General features: G+C 38.3%; 1 protein-coding gene across 1 annotated transcript in view; it reads left to right on the forward strand.

Annotated features, from left to right (window-relative positions):
* The window catches only part of LOC149153429 (protein RAE1-like), a 357,670-nt gene extending 338,338 nt beyond the window's left edge, over nt 1-19,332 (forward strand). The window contains exon 10 of the mRNA XM_089443820.1: nt 18,886-19,332. Coding sequence (XP_089299946.1) covers nt 18,886-18,936 — 51 coding nt within the window. The 3' untranslated portion in view covers nt 18,937-19,332. The remainder of the gene's footprint in view (nt 1-18,885) is intronic.
* Nucleotides 19,333-21,157: the final 1,825 nt, after the last annotated feature.

The raw sequence follows: 21,157 nt of genomic DNA on the forward strand, positions 1-21,157 counted from the left end.
ATCACTTACTCAATTTCCTCAACAAACCTTGCCCCAGAAAATCGAATTCTTGATCTCTCTTGGTGTGTCTCCAACTGGCCCTCAAGCCTCCTCTTATACTTTTCCTGTTGATGAGTCAACGACCAAGATTAAGTGCCTAATCAACGACTAAGGTTAGATCTAGCTTGATCATCATCTCTTAGAACTTTCTCACCCATTATATATTAATACACATTAATATTTTAATTTTCCTAAGTTTAGACTTAGGAACCCCGTTAAAAATATTATTTATTTTAATATCTCTTCATCCGAGTAGAGTTTCTCCAAATGATTTCTGGGTCTTGGAGATCTCATGTGCCTTAGCCTTTCCATGAATTTTCATGGCTAGAGCACATTCGATGCTACCAAAAATCAACAATTCATTCAGTGGCTGGATCAACTAAGATTTCCATTGATAGTGTGAGGTGACCTCACATATCGCTCTGTCAGTGATATTCTTTGTAACTTGATTGTCGGGAAGGCATCCAGAAATTGTATTCAGAAATTTCTATTGCATAATAATAAAACCCTCAGAGCCCTACACCGATTTTCCCACATTGGGTTTTTCCAGGGACATTTGTCAAAAATAACTATGTAGATGTGTTGTGTATTTCTTTCTTGTTCAGTTTCTTGTTTCCGCATTTTATTTTAAATGGTGAAGGTTGTAGTGTATTCGTTTCAGTGTTTACTGTAGGAAACAGTAAATAATTTTGTTCAGTAGTTAACAAATAGAAGAAACATTATCAGTTGTTGCAGTAGGAATTTGGGCAACCAAATTTTCACATGGTATCAGAGTTGCAGGTGAAACAAGAAAGTAGTTTTGGAAGAGCCCATCGTTGAAGGAAGAAGGGAAGTCGAAGTGTTGCATAGGCAGCAAATTGAATCCCCAAAGGGATTGTGCAGTTCAGGCCAGGAGGGCCAGATTTTTGTGGTGAATCTCTCTCTAAGTGAGTGGACAGAGAGGTAGGATTTCCAGATCGAAATATGTCAGCGGCAGAGGGAGCAATGCAGCAGTAGCTTCAGCAAAGAGGGGTTCCTGGTGTGACGCAGTTTTCTGCATGCAGTTGCTAAGCAAAAAGATGTCAGAAGGAAGAAGAAAGACACTTTAGGGAATTTCTTCCTTAGAGAATTCCTAGCCAGGGAATTCAAATTTTCATTTGCTGAGCAGCAACCAATGTTTTACGACTCCGACTCCGACTCCGACTCGGTAATGACTCGGCCGGCTCGATTTCAATGACTCGGTCGTTGTAAAAAATACATTAAATATTTATTTTTTTTATAAAAAAACATAATTTTAAAGATTTTCATTCATGTTTCCAAACACACAGCATTATAATATAGATGGAAGACAACATATGATCAAAGTAGGCTCATGAACCAATCCATTATATCAAAATGGTACCCAATGGCAATACATAGTCAACTGTCATACATGATCAAAGACTCAAAACAAAATACAAATAACCAAGGAGGCTAGAAATGGCCTCTACAACAAAAGTAAACTGTGATGCTGACCAGACTCCAATACTAGTACTACTGGCTAGTAGCTACTGCCAGAGGAGCCAAGATCATCTCGACCAATCTCTGGATCAGACTCATCATCATCATCAGAGTCAGACAAGGGGCCCCATGCCTCCTCCTCATCATCATCGTCTCCAACTGCAACTGTAGAAGTGGTGCCAGTACCACTAGCAGGCTGTGCAGCAGATGCAAGCTGAGATAGAGTAGATATGCGGTTGCGCTTCTGTCGTGGCTGAGCAGAGGAAGCACCTACAACTGGAGTCCTACTCCTTGCTGCCGCTGGCTGTGAGACTGAGGTTGGTGGATCGGGATCTGCATTCAACTGAACAGGCTGAATTTGATGTTGCAGTTCAAGTTCATCAAGATCCTCATCAGGATCAAACTCTGGTGCACGACTCTCCACTACCCAATCTGATGTTGGATCAATGTCTTCCAACACAATGGGATCTGAATCAGGTCTTTTGTTCAGCAATTGGTTCCATCTGAGCCGAAGGTTGTATTGGACAAAAACTAGATCATTCAACCGTTTTTGCTCCAAACGGTTTCTCTTCTTTGTGTGAATCCTTTCAAAGACAGACCAATTGCGCTCACACCCAGATGCACTGCAAGTTTGACTCAAAATACAAATTGCAAACTTTTGCAATTGAGGGCACTGGCCACCAAAGGCCTCCCACCATTGTGCTGCAAAAAACATAGGAGTGTAATGAATTATGAGTTAGATGAAGGCTGAAGCTCAACAAAATTACAAATTATATCTAACTTTCAAATTATAAATGATTTAACAAACTTTAGTCTTTAATAAAAAAAGTAAAACTGTAAAACCATTAAGAAATTGAAAATTGAAATTTTTGTTTACCTGGCTCATCTGCTTCTCTTGCAATCTTTGCTAGGTTCTTCCCAAAGGTACCTGTTGCATTGCTGAAGGATGTGACCTGTTGATGTATCTGCAGCTGATCAGACTCCGATGGGATCATGCGTTCAATGCAATCAACCAGTCCATCTCTGACCTCCCCCCTCAAAGCTCCTGACTCCTTAGCTCTATAATGATACCGTGGGTTCAAAAAATACCCAGCTGCATGGATAGGGCGATGGAGTTGATTGTTCCATCTTTCATCAATGATTGCCCAAATGGGCCCATACTTTGCCACTCTATCCTTGTATGTTGTCTTTATTTGCTCCTTTGCTTGATCCATAGCCTCATAAATGAAGCCCATAGCCAACCTTTCCCATCCACCAACCGCAACACCTTAACCAGTGGCTCAGCAAGCTTCACAATCTCTGCTGCCTTTCTCCAAAAAGTTTCATTATGGACTTTCCTTTTCAATTCTCTGCCTTCTGGTTTGTTAGACCAATTGGTTTGATTCCATTCATCACTGGAAAACATCTTTTGCAAGTTTCTATGTTGGGAAAGCATAGATTGCAATGTCAAAAAATGTGTAGCAAATCTAGTGATGGCAGGCCTAATAATATCCTTGCCTCCAGTGTGTTTCCTCATGAGACTCAAAACCAGTGTATGATTGTAGATAAATTTTGTTATGCTTTTGGCATTATCTACAGTGTTTCTGACCCAATCTAATTTTCCAATATCCTCAAGCATGAGGTCTATGCAATGTGCAGCGCATGGGGTCCAAAAGATGGTCTTGTGTTTTTCCTCTAACAGTTTACCAGCAAGAACATAGTTAGAGGCATTGTCTGTGATGATTTGAACAACATTAGCCACCCCCACATCCTCAATAACCTCATCCAATAGCTGAAACAACAAGTGGCCATCTTTTACCTTATCAGATGCATCCACTGATTTTAAAAACATGGTTCCCTGTGGGCAGAAGACAAGAAAGTTTATGATGGTACGGTTTCTTTGATCAGTCCATCCATCTGACATGATGGTACACCCTGTTCTTGCCCATGAGTCCCTGAACTCTTGCAAATACTCATTAATGGATTGAATTTCTTTCTGCAAACGAACCCCCCTTAGCTCTTGCATAGTAGGGCCTTTGAAGCCTTTTCCAGAAGCATGTATGGCATCAAACATAGGCTCATAATATGGTGAACGAGCAGCATTAAAGGGGATATCAGCATCATACCACCATCTAGCTATGTAGTCACAAGCAGTCTCCCTCAATTCTTTCTTCCAATGGTCATCTAAAGTGGGCTGAATTTGACCTTTACTAACTTCAGGACCATGTGCATCTGATGGAGAGGAGGGAGTGAAATAACTTTTGATAGTCACATCACCCTTCATTCTACCCTTTCCCTTATCTTGAACAGAACCAAAAGAGGGAGGAACATAACGGAAAGGGTTGGATGCCTCAGTTTGAGGGATAGAGGAAGAACCCTCAAAATCATAGTGGGGGTTGGTAGCCATCATTCTTTGTATCTCCCTCTTCCTCCCAATCTCAGCCTGTATCTCTTGTTGCCTAGCCTTATCTTCTTTAAATTTTTCAATGCTGGCCACCAAATTCTTTCTAATCTCCTCAATTTCATCAGAGGGACATGCGGTAATTTGGCCTTTAATCCCTGCCAAGTGTTGTTTCAGCCTATGAATCCCCCCAGGACCTGCCTTAATTTTCTTATGGCAAAACTTGCAACACATCTGACTATCAACCATTTCAACATATGCCCAAGCAGGATCTTTTGCTCTAGGTGCCATTTTTTGACTAGGAAAACAATCTGAAAATGAAAAAAAAAAAAAAAAAAAATTGATTCAATGTTCATTTATTTGACAAAAAACACTCTCTAAGCTTTCTTGATATGCACCTAAAATTTACTAAGCAAAAACAGATTTGTAAGGGTGGAAAAAAATACCTCCAGGCACAAACTGCCTTCTCAAGCTTGCTCCAAAAATCAGCTCCTCAATGCTGCTCCAAATGGCTGCCCAAGAAGCTCCTCACTCCAACTACAATGCTCCTCCAAGACTCCTCACTGCTGCTCCAAAACAAGCTCAAGAACTGCTCACTAATTCTCAAAGAAGACTCTCACTCAAATGCATAAGACTGCTGTGAGTGAATGAGAGCATTTGGTTGTCTTAAATAGGGTTTGGGAGGGGGAAATGGACCCCAAAAGCACTTAACAATTTACCTAAACCCTTTGGAATCCATAAACTGATTTTAACTTTACCACAAATCCAAAAAAAGTGAATAAATTTTATTTTTTACGCTGCCCAGCCGTCTTTCATTGACTCGGCCGAGTCAATACGAACCCGGCCTGGTTGACCGAGTCATAGTTGACTCGGTCAACCGAGCCGGGTTGCTGGCCGGGTCACAAAAATTTTGAACGGCTCGGTATGACTCGGTCGTTTCCGAGTTGAATCCGCCGAGTTGTAAAACAGAGGCAGCAACAAGAGAGAGGAGGTCATTCGACATTTCGTTTGGCAGAGATGGCAGCCAGTGGACTAAGAGATCAGGATAGTTTGGATGGGGCATCCAACTATGTGATCTGGAAGGCAAAGATGTCATGCCTTTTGGATGAGCATTTTCTCAAAGTCTACGTCGACAACGTGGTAGCTGAGCCCGCGGATCCACATCCGCTCAAGAAGTACAAGGGCAAAACCCCACAAGGGGGAAAGCCCAACCAGATTCTTCTTCTTATATATTCATCAAATATTCAACTGAGATTCAATGTACAATAGTAATGAGACACAAGTCTATCGATCACATTGGGCCTCCAAGAGCCAACTCTCAAAAAAGATGGCAACAAACATATTTGTTGAGGCATTCATAAAGCCTTCACTAGACATTTGAAGTCACTGCCATAAGTGTCACATATTGTTGCCTCGTATTAAGTATTACTGCCATTATCACTGTCATAAGGTCACTTTCCACATATCACTGTAAATGTTGCCATAGGATCATGTCATACATATCGTTGTCATAAGGGATTCTGATATACATTGGTATTATGAAGACTATCATACATTGTTGTCATGAGGAATATTATACATCACTATGTCAGATCATATATTGTTGTCATACACATCACTGTACACTGTCATATATCACACTGTCGTATAGAGACATAACCATACATCAACAATACTCTCAAGTTCACTGCCATAAAGATCACTGTCATGCATCAAGGTCACTATATATAGATATAGATATATATATATATATATATATATATATATATATCAAGGTCATTGATATATGCATCAAGGTCATTGATATATGCATCAAGGTCAAGGTCACTGTCATATATAGATCATTGTCATGCATTTAGGTCACTCGCTAGAAGAGTCCCTTTCATAACAAAGGGAGGTTGCACATGATTAGATCATTAGGCTGCAAAGATAGGTTGCTTATACTACTGAAGTAGGTCGCATAAAATCACAAAATTAGGCCGCAGATGATCATAGGGATTGTTGGGAAACCAATATGCTTAGAAGATTAGGATGATTTCTCTTAGTCGATAATTGCTTGTGAATGTTTGTTGGCTTCTTATTACTTTTATTATGTTCTCTTCATCAAACGATTACCGAAACATAAACATAAAGATCTCAAAAAGACAATGAACACAAGATATAGGCTCCAACCCAGGACAAACCCCCACAAGGGGAAAAACCCAACCGACTTCTCTTCTTATATAATCAAAACAAAGTGAGAAATCCAAGCCCTAGAAACCAAGACCAAAACCTCCCACAAGACCCAAGTCAAGCCTTTTTCAAAACTTCCTCAACCAAGTCAATGATGGTCAATGCTCTTCAAATCTGGTCAAACTCTGGTTGCTCTCTCTCCTTTGACTTTTGCTCTTCTTCCTTGACTTTTTTGTTGGTTTTCTCTCTTCTTGGCACAAAAATCGAAGTTGTGAGTGAGTGAACAAAGGAGGTCAAATAGGTCCAGGGTTGACTTGTCCAAGCTGGGTCGACTTGGTCTTGTGGGGACAAAAGACTATTTTTGATTCAATAATTTTTTCTTTCTTTTACAAAATAGTCCAAATAGGACTTTGACTCATGACAAATTTTCTTTTGACTTCAATAAACCCTAGAAGCATGAAGTACATGCTTTGACTAGAAAACAATAGTAATAATAAAGTTTTATTTTTCTTCTTTTTGCTTTTGCATGAAATACATAATGATACAAGTACAATAATAATTATGATGACCGTACCTAGTTACATTTTTGAACACTTCCTTTTAACTAGGAAGGTATTCATAATTACATAACAACATACAAGGAAACTCTTGAATTGAAATATTCTCGTAAGGGAAGAGTTTGGATTGATAAGCATCATCAAGCTTCATCATTATAACCTGCATTGTCAATTACAAAATGACAAGGCCTTGACTAACAAGTTCGAACTCTCCACTAGATTAGAGCACAATGTTGGGAGGCATATATTTGGACATCACCGCCTCTCAAGGCACATACCCCATCCGGATGTTCTCCAAGTATGTCCTATTCTTATCTTGGATTCCCAATCCTCAAAGAATATCGGTCCTCCACAGGAATACTCTTATCTTGGATACCCTGCCTTATCCTCAAAGCATGTCAGTCCTCGAGACTACTCATATCTTGGATTCCCAATCCTCAAGGAGTATTGATCCCAGATGCTTATCCAATCCTCCATTCTCCCTACTAGTCCCTAGTGCATGACACATGGAGAATATGGTGTCCTCCATCACTCCCTCTCAACCAGGGAGGAGATCCTCACTCCCTCTCAACCAGGGAGACATAATCACAAGCTTTAGCTTGTCCCATTCATCAGCTACTTATTCATCTTTTGAGATCTTAGTAGTAGCGTGTAGGGCTTCTTGGCTCCTAATAGCATCACATCATATTGATCTTCAGCCTTCCTGGATCTTGAAAATTGTGATGCAACTTTGTCATCGAATGGTTCATCTATCATCTTTAAGGAGCCAAACTTCCTCACGGTTGCTTGCACATGCCTTCTATCTATACACTCCAAGCCATCATCAGTGTTGTCCACTCAATCCATGTGCTCCCAAATCGAATCAAACAACTGCTGGTATGATATCATCAAACAAGTTATCTCGACTGCTATTTTTCTAGCCTCTTCACATACTTCTGCAATATGTCCTTTCCGGAAGCCAAACCATATCACATTGTTATCAGTGTTGCCAAATCACAATAGCCTCTTGTCAAGGTGTGGGATTTTTCATATCAAATTTTTGTTGCTTGCTCCTTTTGAGGTCAACATTCCTTTGCATGGTCTATCTCCATATTGCAACAAAGTTCTTGTTTCATGCTCTTCAACTCTCAATCGTCAACCAATGTATTCCTGTAATTAATCAATCAGCTGTTGGTGCAACAACATCAGAATTCTTCTTGCTCTCTAATAGAATTCTTTGATGCAAGCTTCAAACTTCTTTCTTCTTCTTCATCTTCATGATTTGCCATGTTCATCTACTTCTTCTGTTTTTAACATTCTTCAAGAAATCATTATGATTAACATTCGTCCTATCTATCTGTTATCAAACAATCATATGGAAGAGTCCTGACTTCCTAGTCTAACCAAAACATATTATGCTTATGCTCCCAAGTATATTTTTGCATCTAGCTCTTTCTTCAATACTTTCTGAAGAACTTTTTATAAGATAGGCATACTTCTTTTCTTCATGTTGACCCTTCTTTGAATGAACTGCTATTTTGACCTTTCCATGAATTATGAAATTCCTTCCTTCATGATAAGAAATGCTTTCGTGCTGGTTCTAAACTATTTTCAAACCTTCAAACTATTATACTGCCTTCGATGTTGCTGCTAAGACCTTCTAGTGGAACATACTACTACCATGTCAATATGATTCTTCCAGAATTTCGTACTGTAAAACTTCTGACCTTGACTTAGCTAATTGTTTTGCTTCTATAGTAAATCCTTGTAGTCCTTTGCTAAATAACTGCTTCTGGATTAACATGATGCAATAGTTCATGAACTGTAAGGTACTTGATGGTCCAAATCCATCTACCCTTGCTAGAAGATTAAGTGACTGCTTCCAATCTTTTGGGATACAACTAACTCTTCCAATGCTATATGCTTCTTTTCACGATACCATAATATGCAAATCCCATGAATCTTCTATAAGTGTAACTGCAACTTCTACTGTAACGATCATATTCTAAAAAAGAGAAAACAAATTGCTTGTAAAATCTGGTAATAGTAAACTTCTTCAATAATAGAGTTCCTTATGATCTTTAGTCTTCGGTTTCCTTTCAGGTTCTTCATTTTCTTCTGCAATGTGAGCTCCACTTTCTTTCCTCTTGATGTTCTTCTTGTTATTAGGATCCTTGGGACAATACCTTTTAAAGTGTCCATATTCATTGCATCCAAAGCATTGTACTTTGGACATGTCTCATCCTTCCACATGGCTGATTGTTGTTGTTGTTGTATGTTAATTTTAGGTATGTTCTATGCCGATAGCAAATTTACTTAAATTTTCCATATTAGCTCAATATCAATTCCAGATTAGCAATCACATTTAGCATGATAGTAAAATGTAGATAGAACATAAACATAAATCGCACAAGACAAGCCAAGACAAGAGGACACAAGATGTGGCGCCAGCCAGGGACAAACCCGAATGTGGGGCAACCCTTGATCAATTCTTCTTATGTTCTTCAATAGTTCAGCAGAGAGAGAGATAGTACTTATACATCAGAAGTCAGTATCTTGACTTATCAAAATAAGAGCAGAGATCTTCTCTAAGAAGATGTCACATGACGTAGCTGATTTGGACACAAGTGATTCCATCACCTTGCTGTACCTATCACTGTGTTGCACCATGCTGCACCATCATCACCATGTCCATCATCACTGTGCTGCACCATGCTGCATCATCACCATGTCCATCATCACTGTGCTGCATCATGCTGCACCATTCACACTGCTGTACCCATCACTGTGCACTATGCTGCACCATCATACTGCTGTACCCATCATTGTGCACTATGTTGCACCATTCCATCAGTGTGCACTATGCTGCACCATCATATTGCTGTACCCATCATTATGCACTATGTTGCACCATTCCATCACTGTGCAGTGTGCACTATGCTGCACCTTATTACATACAGATGTACCTTATTACATCATGCTGCAACTTATTACATACAGCTGCACCTTATTACATACTTTCATCCAACCATGAAAGAGTGCAGACATATATATCACTGATATACATGCAGATCCATATACTGTCCTTGTCTGAAGTCATTCCTCCGAGAGATTGTATATAGGATTGTTGTAGACTCACATAACAGCGTATTAGATTTAGGCTTCCATAACATGACAACGCATAGGTTAGGCTTCCATAACAGTGTATAGGAATTGGGCTTCCATTTTTCCATAACATGACAGCATATAGGATTCTCTATTAGGACAGCGTAGATGCTTAGGGCACTCATTCTTTGGCAGCGTATCCTCTTAGTGACTCTTCCTTCCACTAAGACCCAAACGAGTGGAGAGGAAGAGATCACAAGAGAAAATGTATGTTGCTCAAATGATTAACAAGCCACCTCCTTTTATACTAAAACGTTGAGCACAAGTGGGGGCAATTTGGTTGCTGGCCGACCTTGATGAATTGTCCCATAACACAAACAAATTCATATCTCCATGAATTCTTATCGGAATCGGATGATCTTTAGATCAATCCTACACTTCTTGATGAGAGGGATCCAAGAAAAATATCAGCTGTCATAAATAAGATGACCCAAATGGAATTTGGCCCTAGTTGCCAATTTTAACATTGTATTTTCAACGAGGTTCGAATCTTCCAAATTTTCCAAACTTCTTCTTTGACCTAGCAGCAAAAGCTTGAGACTGTTCATTGTTCGGTTCGGTGTCATCCTTGGCTTTAAATCTTGTTTCTGCTAGAGCACATAAACAGCATAGTTCATCGAAAGATGGAGTATCTTTATTTGAATAGATGATGGTCACAAACCTGCTCAAATCTGAAGGTAAAGCATTGAGTACACAAGTGGTTAATTCGGAATTGGATATGACTTCTCCAAGCCCTTGTAGTTGATCTTTCAATTTTGAGATTTTCACAAGGTACGAGGCCAAGTCTTCATCTTTTGAGAACCTTGTTTTGTAAAGTTTATTCCTCAAAGATATTTTTTGACTTGTAGTATTGACAACATACAATTTTACCAAATTGTCGTAGACTTCTTTTGATGTGGTCAAATCTGTAACAAAGGGGATGAGGTGATCTTTGATGGACTTAATGAGAACTTTTTGAGCCCTAGCTTCTCCTTTATTGTACTTGGCCAATTATTGAGTCTTGTCTTTATCTGGTACTGAAATTTTGCCTAGAACATGATCCATGACTTCATTTTCTATGAGAATCAAATCAATTCTCTTCTTCTAAGCTTTGAATTTGATGACCCATCCAGTTTGTTGCCTTCATTACAAGAAGACGCATTTGATTTGAATTTTGAGACATGGAGTGTAATAAGATACTTGCCAAAGATGATGCCTTGATGTTACCAAGGGTCTTCAAAGATGTCCTCCTAGGATGGCTGGAAAAATAATATCTTCAAGTTGCTTTGATGACGGATGATGATACTTCAAAGAATGTAGATGATGTTCCCAAGAATTTTGATGCTTCTTGATTGTTGTCTTCTATAGAGTGATGAGCAAAATCTTTCCAATAGAGTGAAAAGAGAGATTGCTAAGATGATGATCTTTTTCAAAAACAAGAACCTTCAATGAGAGAGAGATAAATAGTTGTTGTAGTAATTTTCTTCAAGATGAATGCCCTTTGCAAATAATGTTCTCCACGTAGCTGATGTAAATGTCTATTGTTGTAGAGATGCCTTCAAGTGATCCAACAAAGTAACCTTCAAACTGCCTTGTTTCTCACCTTAGCTCTGATACCATGTTGAGAAACCAATATGCTTAGAAGATTAGGATTATTTCTCTTACTTGATAATTGCTTGTGAATGTTTGTTGACTTCTTATTACTTTTATTATGTTCTCTTCATCAAACAATCACCAAAACATAAACATGAAGATCACAAAAAGACAGTGAACACAAGATATAGGCTCCAAGCCAGGGAAAACCCCACAAGGGGGAAAACCCAACCAACTTCTCTTCTTATAGAATCTGATCAAAGTGAGAAATTGAAGACCCAAAAGCCAAGACCAAGACCTCCCACAAGACCCAAGTCAGCGCTCCTTCAAACCTTCATCAACCAAGGCAACAATGGTCAATGCTCTTCAAATCTGGTCAAACTCTGTTTTCAGCCCCTGCAACTAATCAGAAGTTTTTTTGCCCCTGCAACAGTCTGAAATCTTGCACGTGTGGTAGAATTCTCTCCTTAAAACTTCGCTCTCTCTCCTTTGACTTTTGCTCTTCTTCCTTGAATTTTTCACTGGTTTTCTCTCTTCTTGGCACAGAAATTGAAGTTGAGTGAGTGAACAATTGAGGTCGAGTTGCATTGTATATATACACATCTAGGAGGTCGAATAGGTCCCTTCCAAGGTTGACTTGGTCTTGTGGGAACAAAAGACACTTTTTGACTCAAAATATTTTTTTTTCTTTTACAGAATAGTCCAAATAGGACTTTGACTCCTGACAAATTTTCTTTTGACTTCAATAAACCCTAGGAGTGTGAAGAACATGCTTTGACTAGAAAATAATAGTAATAATAATTTTTTCTTTTTCTTCTTTTTGCTTAGGCATGAAATACGTATTGATACAAGTACAATAATAATTATGAAGACCGAACCTAGTTACATTTTTGACAGGGATAGGTCGTAGATATTATCAAGAGAAGGCCACATACAACCTCTGAAATAGGCCACAACAAAAGCCTCCTTTAGGCCGCAGACATGCCATAATTAGGACCACAGGAATAGGTAACTAGGTTGCATAAGATGCTTAGATAAAGGCCACAAAAGTAGCCGCCAAGACCATTGTAATTGGTCGCATGAGTTTCCATCAATAGGTCGCAGATACTAGGTCATTCTAACCATAGGGATACAATCAACAAGTTGCCATATGATTAGCCACATAGATAGAAGATTAGTTGCCTCAGATGAGCAAATAGAACTTACAGAAGTGTGAGCCTCTTCTTTCCGAATGGAGGAGGATAGATGCCCAATTTATAGTTGTTTCCATGTGCAAAGGGTCACAACTTTTTGGCAGGTCGACTTGTAAATTTGGAGGGGAAAACACAAATTTAAATTTTCTTTAAATATATTTAACAAATGTCATGATGTTGCTTCCCAAATTTTTGCCACATTAAATAATAATATTTCTTTTATCCAATTGAATTCTCTTAGGGGAAAGACGATTTCTCCTTGGGGAAATTCGTCCCATAGTTGCCCAATTTTCAACACTCCCTCTCAACTAGGGAGGAATTTTCAGCTATACCATGTGTCTCATCTCAGATGAACATGTGTTGATATAAAAGAAGCTCATCATCGTTGCATCGTGTCTCATCTTATCTAATCTCGATTCATAGAAGAGGAATAATCCACAATCGAAGGTAGGGGAGATCGATTTACCACAAGGGTAAAGATCCTCCAAACCCTATTGGTCTCTACGTCAAGTTCCATGACCTTCATCTCAGCTGAAAAATGATGTCCTGATCTAAAGAAGAAGAATCATCATAGGGAAGATCAATATCCAACCCTATATCCAATGACAATAGGGGAGATACCACTTAACATGAGAGGTAAGTATCAGACACATCCTATTGTCTAGTGATCTTCCCACCTTAATCCTCAAGAACCAAGCAGTAGAACACCTGCATCCACTAACTTGTGGGAGATACCACTTTCCATGAGAGGTAAGGATTAGACACGTCCCAAGTCACTTAGGGGAGATACCACTTACCACAAGTGGTAAGGATCAAACACGTCCCAAGTGTCCTCACCCATTGGCCAGATGGGTGGCAATCCCAACAAGCCCAACTTGTGGGTAGGATGCATACTGGGGTATACTCGACAGTAGGGGAGATACCACTTACCATTTCTGGTAAGGATCAGACACATCCTACCGTGACAATAAGGGAGATACCACTTACTATTTCTAGTAAGGATTAGACACATCCTATTGTCCATGAGTTCCCTCGACTCCATCCCCACCCCCAAATTTGTGGAAGTCAAAAGACAAAGGGGAAGAGCATAGCTTAATGTTCTCAATCAACCATGACCCATTCCCAAAAGGGTCACATCCACCAATCCAAGCTGCTCTTTGAAGAATATGAATGGTTTGGAGAGAATGTCTGCGATCTGCCCTTATACTGAAGCCTCACTGCTTCAGTTTAGCAACAAGTCATTGTCAGAGCCTCACTGCTCCTCTCTGCACCTTATCTCAAATATAGTGATATCTAATCTCAATGTGATTTGACCTATCATGGAACACGTGATTATCACAATCGTGTCCAGCACATCCTCAAAAAACTATCCAAAGAGCTTTCTCAACCACATTGCCTCACAGCTAGCCATGCTAGCAGCAATGTACTCTGCCTATGCTTCAAAGAAACAAACCTTTGCTTTTGGCTCATCTAGGAAATCATGGCAGACCCCAAGCTAAAGCAGCACCCAGATGTGCTCTTCCTGCAACAACATTTCCAACCCAATCAACATCGGTGTATCCATGAAGTCTGGCAATGTATCTTAGTCCATGAATGATTGCATCATCTGAGTATCTCAATATTAAATTTGCAACATCCCAATGTACATTTTCAGGCTCTATCTGGTTGCAAAGCAAGGATCCATCTAGTTGTCAGCTCATCATGGGTTCCACCAAATCCGAATATGAAGAGGAGTCTCTCAACTGCTTCATTGAAATTCACCAAGCCAAGTCTCTGATGGCATACTTTCTTTGACAAGAAAGTCCTCATCATCTCTTCGTTATACTTCGAGAAGTGGATCACTTAGGCTCAAAGGTCAACTCCCTCTGGCACTGAACACAGAGATGATATGATCTTGTTAGAAATAAATTAGCTTATAAAACCAAATATCAAAGACATACCTTCAACCTTGCAATAGATAATCATTAATCCAAGCATGCCAAGCCCAGGGGACTTGCTTGAGTCCATATGTGGCTTTCTTCAATCTTCGATTATGAGTCTCTTTCTCAAGTGCCTCAAAGCTTTGAGGTAGCTCTAAGCATGCTTCTTCCTTAAGTACATCATGGAGGAAGCTCACTTCACATACATCTGATATTAGTACATCTGGCAACAAGTGCTAGCAACTTATCACAGTCCTCTCCCTCTGAGAGCATCTTCCTTATCACTGTTGAACTTAATATCGCAGAAGCATCTGATACTACTGCATCTTGACATCTAGAATGGTCTTTGCATGGACACATTGCTCTCATCATCTCATCATATTATTGCATTCAACTTGACAGTCTACTCCCTTTGAATATGAATCCTCTTTAATCATAATCATTAGCTTGGAAGACTGCAATCCTTCCTTCAAGATCTGAATCCTTGTCTATTTCAAGTGCAACTCTAATGATGGGATGTTTCTGCATCCTCCTTATTCTCAGTATTGAGGGTTACATCCTTACATCCATTTGATGTACTTGTAGCACCCAGAACAAGAGCAATAATAGCAAAGTAAATAAACATAATGAAAGTGTACTTGATGATAAGGCAGGACTATCTTTCTTCTCTAGATGTGAGAGTGGCTCCTTCATTTTCCTGCACCAACTCGCTCTTGGAGCTAACTCTTCCTACATTGCTCTGCATCTTGATGATCCTCGAGATCTGCTTTCCTTAATGACATCCTCATCCAAGAAGTTAGTGAAAGAAGCATTCAATTACTCATGCGGGAAGAATAAACAATAGTCTAAAACGATAAATCTAAACAAGAGCAGAATTGACATAAGTCTTGAAAGTACTTATCTTTAGTGAGGATTGTAGGAAGTTGTTAGCTCCCTTTTGATCCTATCTCGATGGGTCACCATAGTCCATCAACCATATGTCAATGTCGTCTTCTCTTGAGCACTACTTGTATTCTCATTCCAAATCCTTCCAAGCCCGGCTATCAATGTAGAAAACAATCATTGGATCTGCATCATACCATCTCCTATTGAGAGGCTAGCCCATTTAGGGTTACACTTAATAGCTTCTGATTTATCATAATCACACTATGTTTCCGATATTGTAGAACCCATGTCTTTACCATATCCAAGCCCCTCATAGGGTTTCTTTCAAACCCTAACCTTTATTGTAAGAACAAGGCCTCTACGGGGTTTCCTTCAAACCCTAGCATTCTTTTAGGTCTCCAACATCTTCATCTTTTTCACTTTGCTTGATCGTAGGTGTCTTCACGGGGGTGATCTCAATGAATTTTCTTTAGCTCAGCTCTGGCACCATCTTAATTTTAGCCTTTAGGGCTAAGTTACCGGATCCGGCACAAGCAGGAGGAGTATTGCCGGATCCACGGATCTGAACCGGATCCGGATCCGGATACTCCAAAAATACGGTTAAAATACGTATTTTTTAAATAGACGGTTTTTGGAAACGGACAACCTTTACAGGATACGGATCCCGCTGGTGGCTGCCGGAAGCGGTGATAGGGTAGTCGAAAAAGTTAGAAAAGGCAGATATTTTTTAGGTTTCGCTTTAGGTTTAGATATTGTGGTCCCCATAAATATTATTCACGCCCGCACACAATGTTATTCACACCCGCACACAGTATTATTCATGGCAGCACTATTCACGCCCGCAAAAAATTTAAAAACGGCAAGGGTTTAATTGTTCACAAGGTAATTAAATTTTTAACATTCATTTATTGTTATCAGTTATATAGCCGCATAGTGTAGGGTAATATATGTTATATATAAATATAACAATGATATTCATATATTTATATATATATGTTACATAATAATAACAGTTATATTAATATATTTATATATTAATATTTAATATATCATAATATATGTTATATAACAGTTATATTCAACGAAAGTTATATATTACCCTCACTGGTAGCTAACTGAAATGTAAAAAAATATATACCCTCCACCAAAGTATAAATATGTGGTTTTTTTATAAATATCTAGTCACATAAATTAATGTGGTTATTAAAATTTAAAAAATATTATTATATTTTTTGTACTTGACATATTAAAATTTAAAATATATTATTATATTTTTTGTACTTGACGTATTAAAATTTAAAATATATTATTATATTTTTTGTACTTGACGTATCCTTGCCGTATCCGGATCCTGGATTTTCAAAAAACTAGCGAATCCGGATCCGAATCCGGATCCGTATCCGAATCCTGGTAACTTAGCTTTAGGGCTAGTTTGTTCTTTGCTGTAGATAATTGCATTTTAAAACTTTTTCAATATTTTCACATCACATTTACCCCATAACATCATATCATCATTAGCAATCATGTAGAGAGAACAATAACATCAACAACGCAGTGGAACAGTAAGGAACAACTAAAGAAAAGCATACAATAGACTCATATTGAATAGAGACACCAGGATTTAGGTCAGAGACCAGGTTAAAACCCCACTAGGGAGAAAGCCCAACCAGATTCTTCTTCTTATATATTCATCAAATGTTCAGCTGAGATTCAATGTACAACAGTAATGAAACACAAGTCTATTAATCACATTGGGCCTCCAAGAGCCAACTCTCAAAAAAGATGGCAACAAATATATTTGTTGAGGCATTCATAAGGCCTCTACTAGACATCTGAAGTCACTGTCATAAGTGTCACATGTTGTTGCCTTGTATCTAGTATTACTTCCATTATCACTGTCATAAGGTCACTTTCCGCATATCACTGTACACTGTCATACATCACGCTGTCGTATAGAGACATAGCCATACATCAAAAATACACTCAAGGTCACTGCCATAAAGATCACTGTCATGCATTGAGGTCACTCACTGGAAGAGTCCCTTTCATCACTGAGAGAGGCCGCACATGATTAGATCATTAAGCTGCATAGAATCACATAATTAGGCCGTAGATGATCATAGGGATAGGCCATAGATATTATTAAGAGCAAGGCCTATACAACCTCTGAAATAGGCCACAAACATTATCACTGATAGGCTACAACAGGAGCCTCCTTTAGGCCGCAAACATGCCACAATTAGGGCTGCAGGAATAGGTGACTAGGCTGCATAAGATGCTCAGATAAAAGCCACAGAAGTAGCCGCAGAGACCAATGTAATTGGTTGCATGATTTACCATCATTAGGCCACAAATACTAGGTCATTCTAACAACAGAGATACCATCAACAAGCTGCCATACGATCTACCACAGAGATAGAATATTCACTGCCTCAGATGAGCAAATAGGCCTTAGAGAAGTGCGAGCTTCTTCTTTCCGAATGGAGGATAGGTGCCCAATTTATAGCTGTTTCCAATACGAAGGGTCACAACTTTTGGGCAAACCGACTTGTAAATTTGGAGGGAAAAACACATTTAAATTTGCTTTAAATATATTTAACAAATGTAATGATGTTGCTTGCCCAAATTTGTGCCACATTAAATAATAATATTTCTTCAATCCAATTGAATTCTCTTAGGGGCAAGAGGGTTTCTCCTTGGGAAAAGTTGTCCCATAGCTGTCCAAATTTCAACACCTTTCTTTATACTTGAATTTGTTAACTGACGAAAAGAAAGCAGAGCATAGACCTCACCTTCTAGCTTGGTTTTGTACCTTCTCAGTTTTCCCAATTGACACTTGTGCAGATGCTTTGTTCATTTTCTTTTTCTTTCATTTTGGTTTCAATTATTTCCATAAATTTGAGCACTAAGCTAGTACTATTAAATTTGAGGTCTAGACTCAGGTAATAAATTGCATAATAAAATATTTCAGTACACAATAAGATCTGTTGTGATGAACTATTGTAATGGAATATCCACAATTGTTTACAGATCAGTCTTATAATATGTTTACTGAAAAAGAGGTTTGCATCTTGAGAGATTTGATCCCTCTTGGCATTTGGTAGATCCAAAGTTAAGATGGATCTAACCTGATTATATTTTTGTCTCAATTGTTCCATATTTCTTATGATGAATCTACATTGAAGAATCAACATGCAAAATTGATCATCTTTTAGTTAAATGCAGTGATATAAAAACTATGGTTTTGAAAGAGATGAACACTTATCATGGGCCATTAGATTAGTCTTATTTGAACTGGTAAAAAATAGCTACTGTTATGCAAAGAGTAAGGAGAGGATTTGATGTTATGTCTGGATAATCTGGTTAGGATGATAATAAGTGGATAAAATCTTAGATTGGCTGAAAAGTTTCATCATCTTCAGGGTTGTAGAAAATGATTAGTGGAAAAATAGAAACTTCTTGACAGTGACAAACATGTTATTATGATTTTCTTTCTCAGCAATTTAGATATAATAAAAATGTAACATATTCTTTTAAAAATGCAGGAAAGTGAGATTAAAGGGAAACCCCGAGTTACAACAAGCGGGAGGAAATAAAGTCACTTATGTCTTCTGTTGCAATGTTGAGTGCCCTATTCTTGGTGCATGGTTTTTAGCTTTATTAGTTCAGGATTTTCATGGAGCCCCTGTTGTTTGTGTGATGTAACTTTTTGATATATGATGTAATATACGATGTTATATTACAAGGTATGGATATTCAATCCAATTTCATATTCGGGTTCAATGTAGTGCCTCTCATTTTAGGGTGATAGCATGAGTTTTTTTTAGTGTTACGACATCGACATCTACATAGAGTTGCATGAACAAGGTTTCCATGACTTTTCCATAGTATGATATAATCAGTGTAGCTTTGGTAGAAAATTCTCTGAATTATTTAATTTTATGCATATAAAATGTAATTATGATGAATCTTTAAGGTTATTGTAAGCAGCAGCATTATAGTCTTTCTGGACAATTTCAATTGCATAGCTTCATTTATTAGCAAGCCTTTTGAGATGGTTTTTGTGATTGTCCTTAGCATCAGTTTTGTTTGACAATATGTCCAGGCCATCCTGTGTAATCAGGATTTCATTAGTTCTTTCATTAAGGCATATGCAAAATTTGTTCATGGAGTACATTTCATATTGGAAAACACCACATTAACTCTTAGATGTATATTCTACAAGTGGGGCATTATTTTCATTTTAATTATGTTTCTGGGTTCTGGAAGATGTAAATTTTAAATTATTTTATGATGACTGAAGTTAAGTGCATTATGTCGACCCCTAAGTCGTACGACACACGGACATGGGTATCTGATATGGGAGATGTAGACCCCTGAAATGAGACACACAGGGGAACATGTAATTTTTTCTCCCCAGGTAAAACCCTGTGTGATCCCTCCATTTTCCTTGGAATAATTGGATCAAGGGCAGCTCAACTGCTAGCCACAACAGTGATTGGGTAACCTTAGCAGACTTGATTGGGTTTAAACTTGTGGTGTTGGCATCATACCTTGGATAAATGGTTCAACTGATTGAACTAACCCTTGAAGATAAAAGGGGGTGCACATGCGTGTGTGTGTCTATATATATATATATATATATATATATATATATATGAAAATGACAGAAATAAAATAGATGTAAAGATGTAAGTTTTGGGAGCATTAGGATCTAGAACAACATCAGCCATGCATTGGGGTGCATTTATTGACATGTCAGGACACATCTACACGGATTTTGAATTTTTTCAACAATTTTTCATGTTCCAAGTATTGGACACATATTTTCCAAGTGCCAGATGTGCATGGGACATGTTTTTTGTATAAAGACAAGTGTTCAACTTGTAACATTGAGCATCCTAAGTGTCCAACGTGTCGGACATGTGGCATGCAGGGCTGTGAGGGTGTGCCCTTCCAAGTATTGGCCACATGTTGTCCGAGTGCCAGATGAGCATGGACATGTTTTTTTTGTATAAAGACAAGTGTGTCACGAGTGTTCAACATGTAACATTGAGTATCCCAAGTGTCCAACATGCCGGACATGTGGCATGCAGGGCTGTGAGGGTGTGCTCTGTTTCTCATGTGACCATGCCCGCGACTATCATTGTTGGAGCGTTGCCTATATAACAAGTTAATTGTAGGAATCACATATGCTTCTAGTGCATATCTATATTGTCAAATATATATAACAAGTTTTAATGTAGTGCATATCGAAATATGCAAACTTCTAGTTCTAGTGCATTTTGATATTGGCAAAATATATAACAGGTTTTAAAGTGGTGCAAGCTGTAATATGCTTATTGCCTTAGGTATTGTTACGCATATGATTTGTTACTATGTCGTAAGTGTAGGGTTAAATGCTTTTTGTTTTTGTGTTGGTTGTTTTGTGAATATTTCTTTTTCTGGCCGTGAAAAGGTTGAATCATGTGCGGAACTAATTCTCATATTGGGATTTTATGAATATTTGTCTATTTCTTATGGGGTTGTAGGGTAAGTGTAGGGTTAAATGCTTTTTGTTTTTGTGTTGGTTGTTTTGTGAATATTTCTTTTTCTGGCCGTGAAAAGGTTGAATCATGTGCGGAACTAATTCTCATATTGGGATTTTATGAATATTTGTCTATTTCTTATGGGGTTGTAGGGTAATTATTAGGGAAATTTTGCAGTGAAAAATGGATTTCAAAATAAAAATATATATTATTAAAATCAACTTTTAAAAAAATCAATAGGGTTTCAAATGATTCAAGTAGTTAGAAAATCAGAAAGAAAAAAAGATTT

Source organism: Pinus tabuliformis, chromosome 9 (genome assembly GCF_031772625.1).
Source record: "Pinus tabuliformis cultivar Carrire ecotype Pingquan chromosome 9, CPIR1, whole genome shotgun sequence".
In the NCBI taxonomy this organism is placed as follows: domain Eukaryota; kingdom Viridiplantae; phylum Streptophyta; class Pinopsida; order Pinales; family Pinaceae; genus Pinus; species Pinus tabuliformis.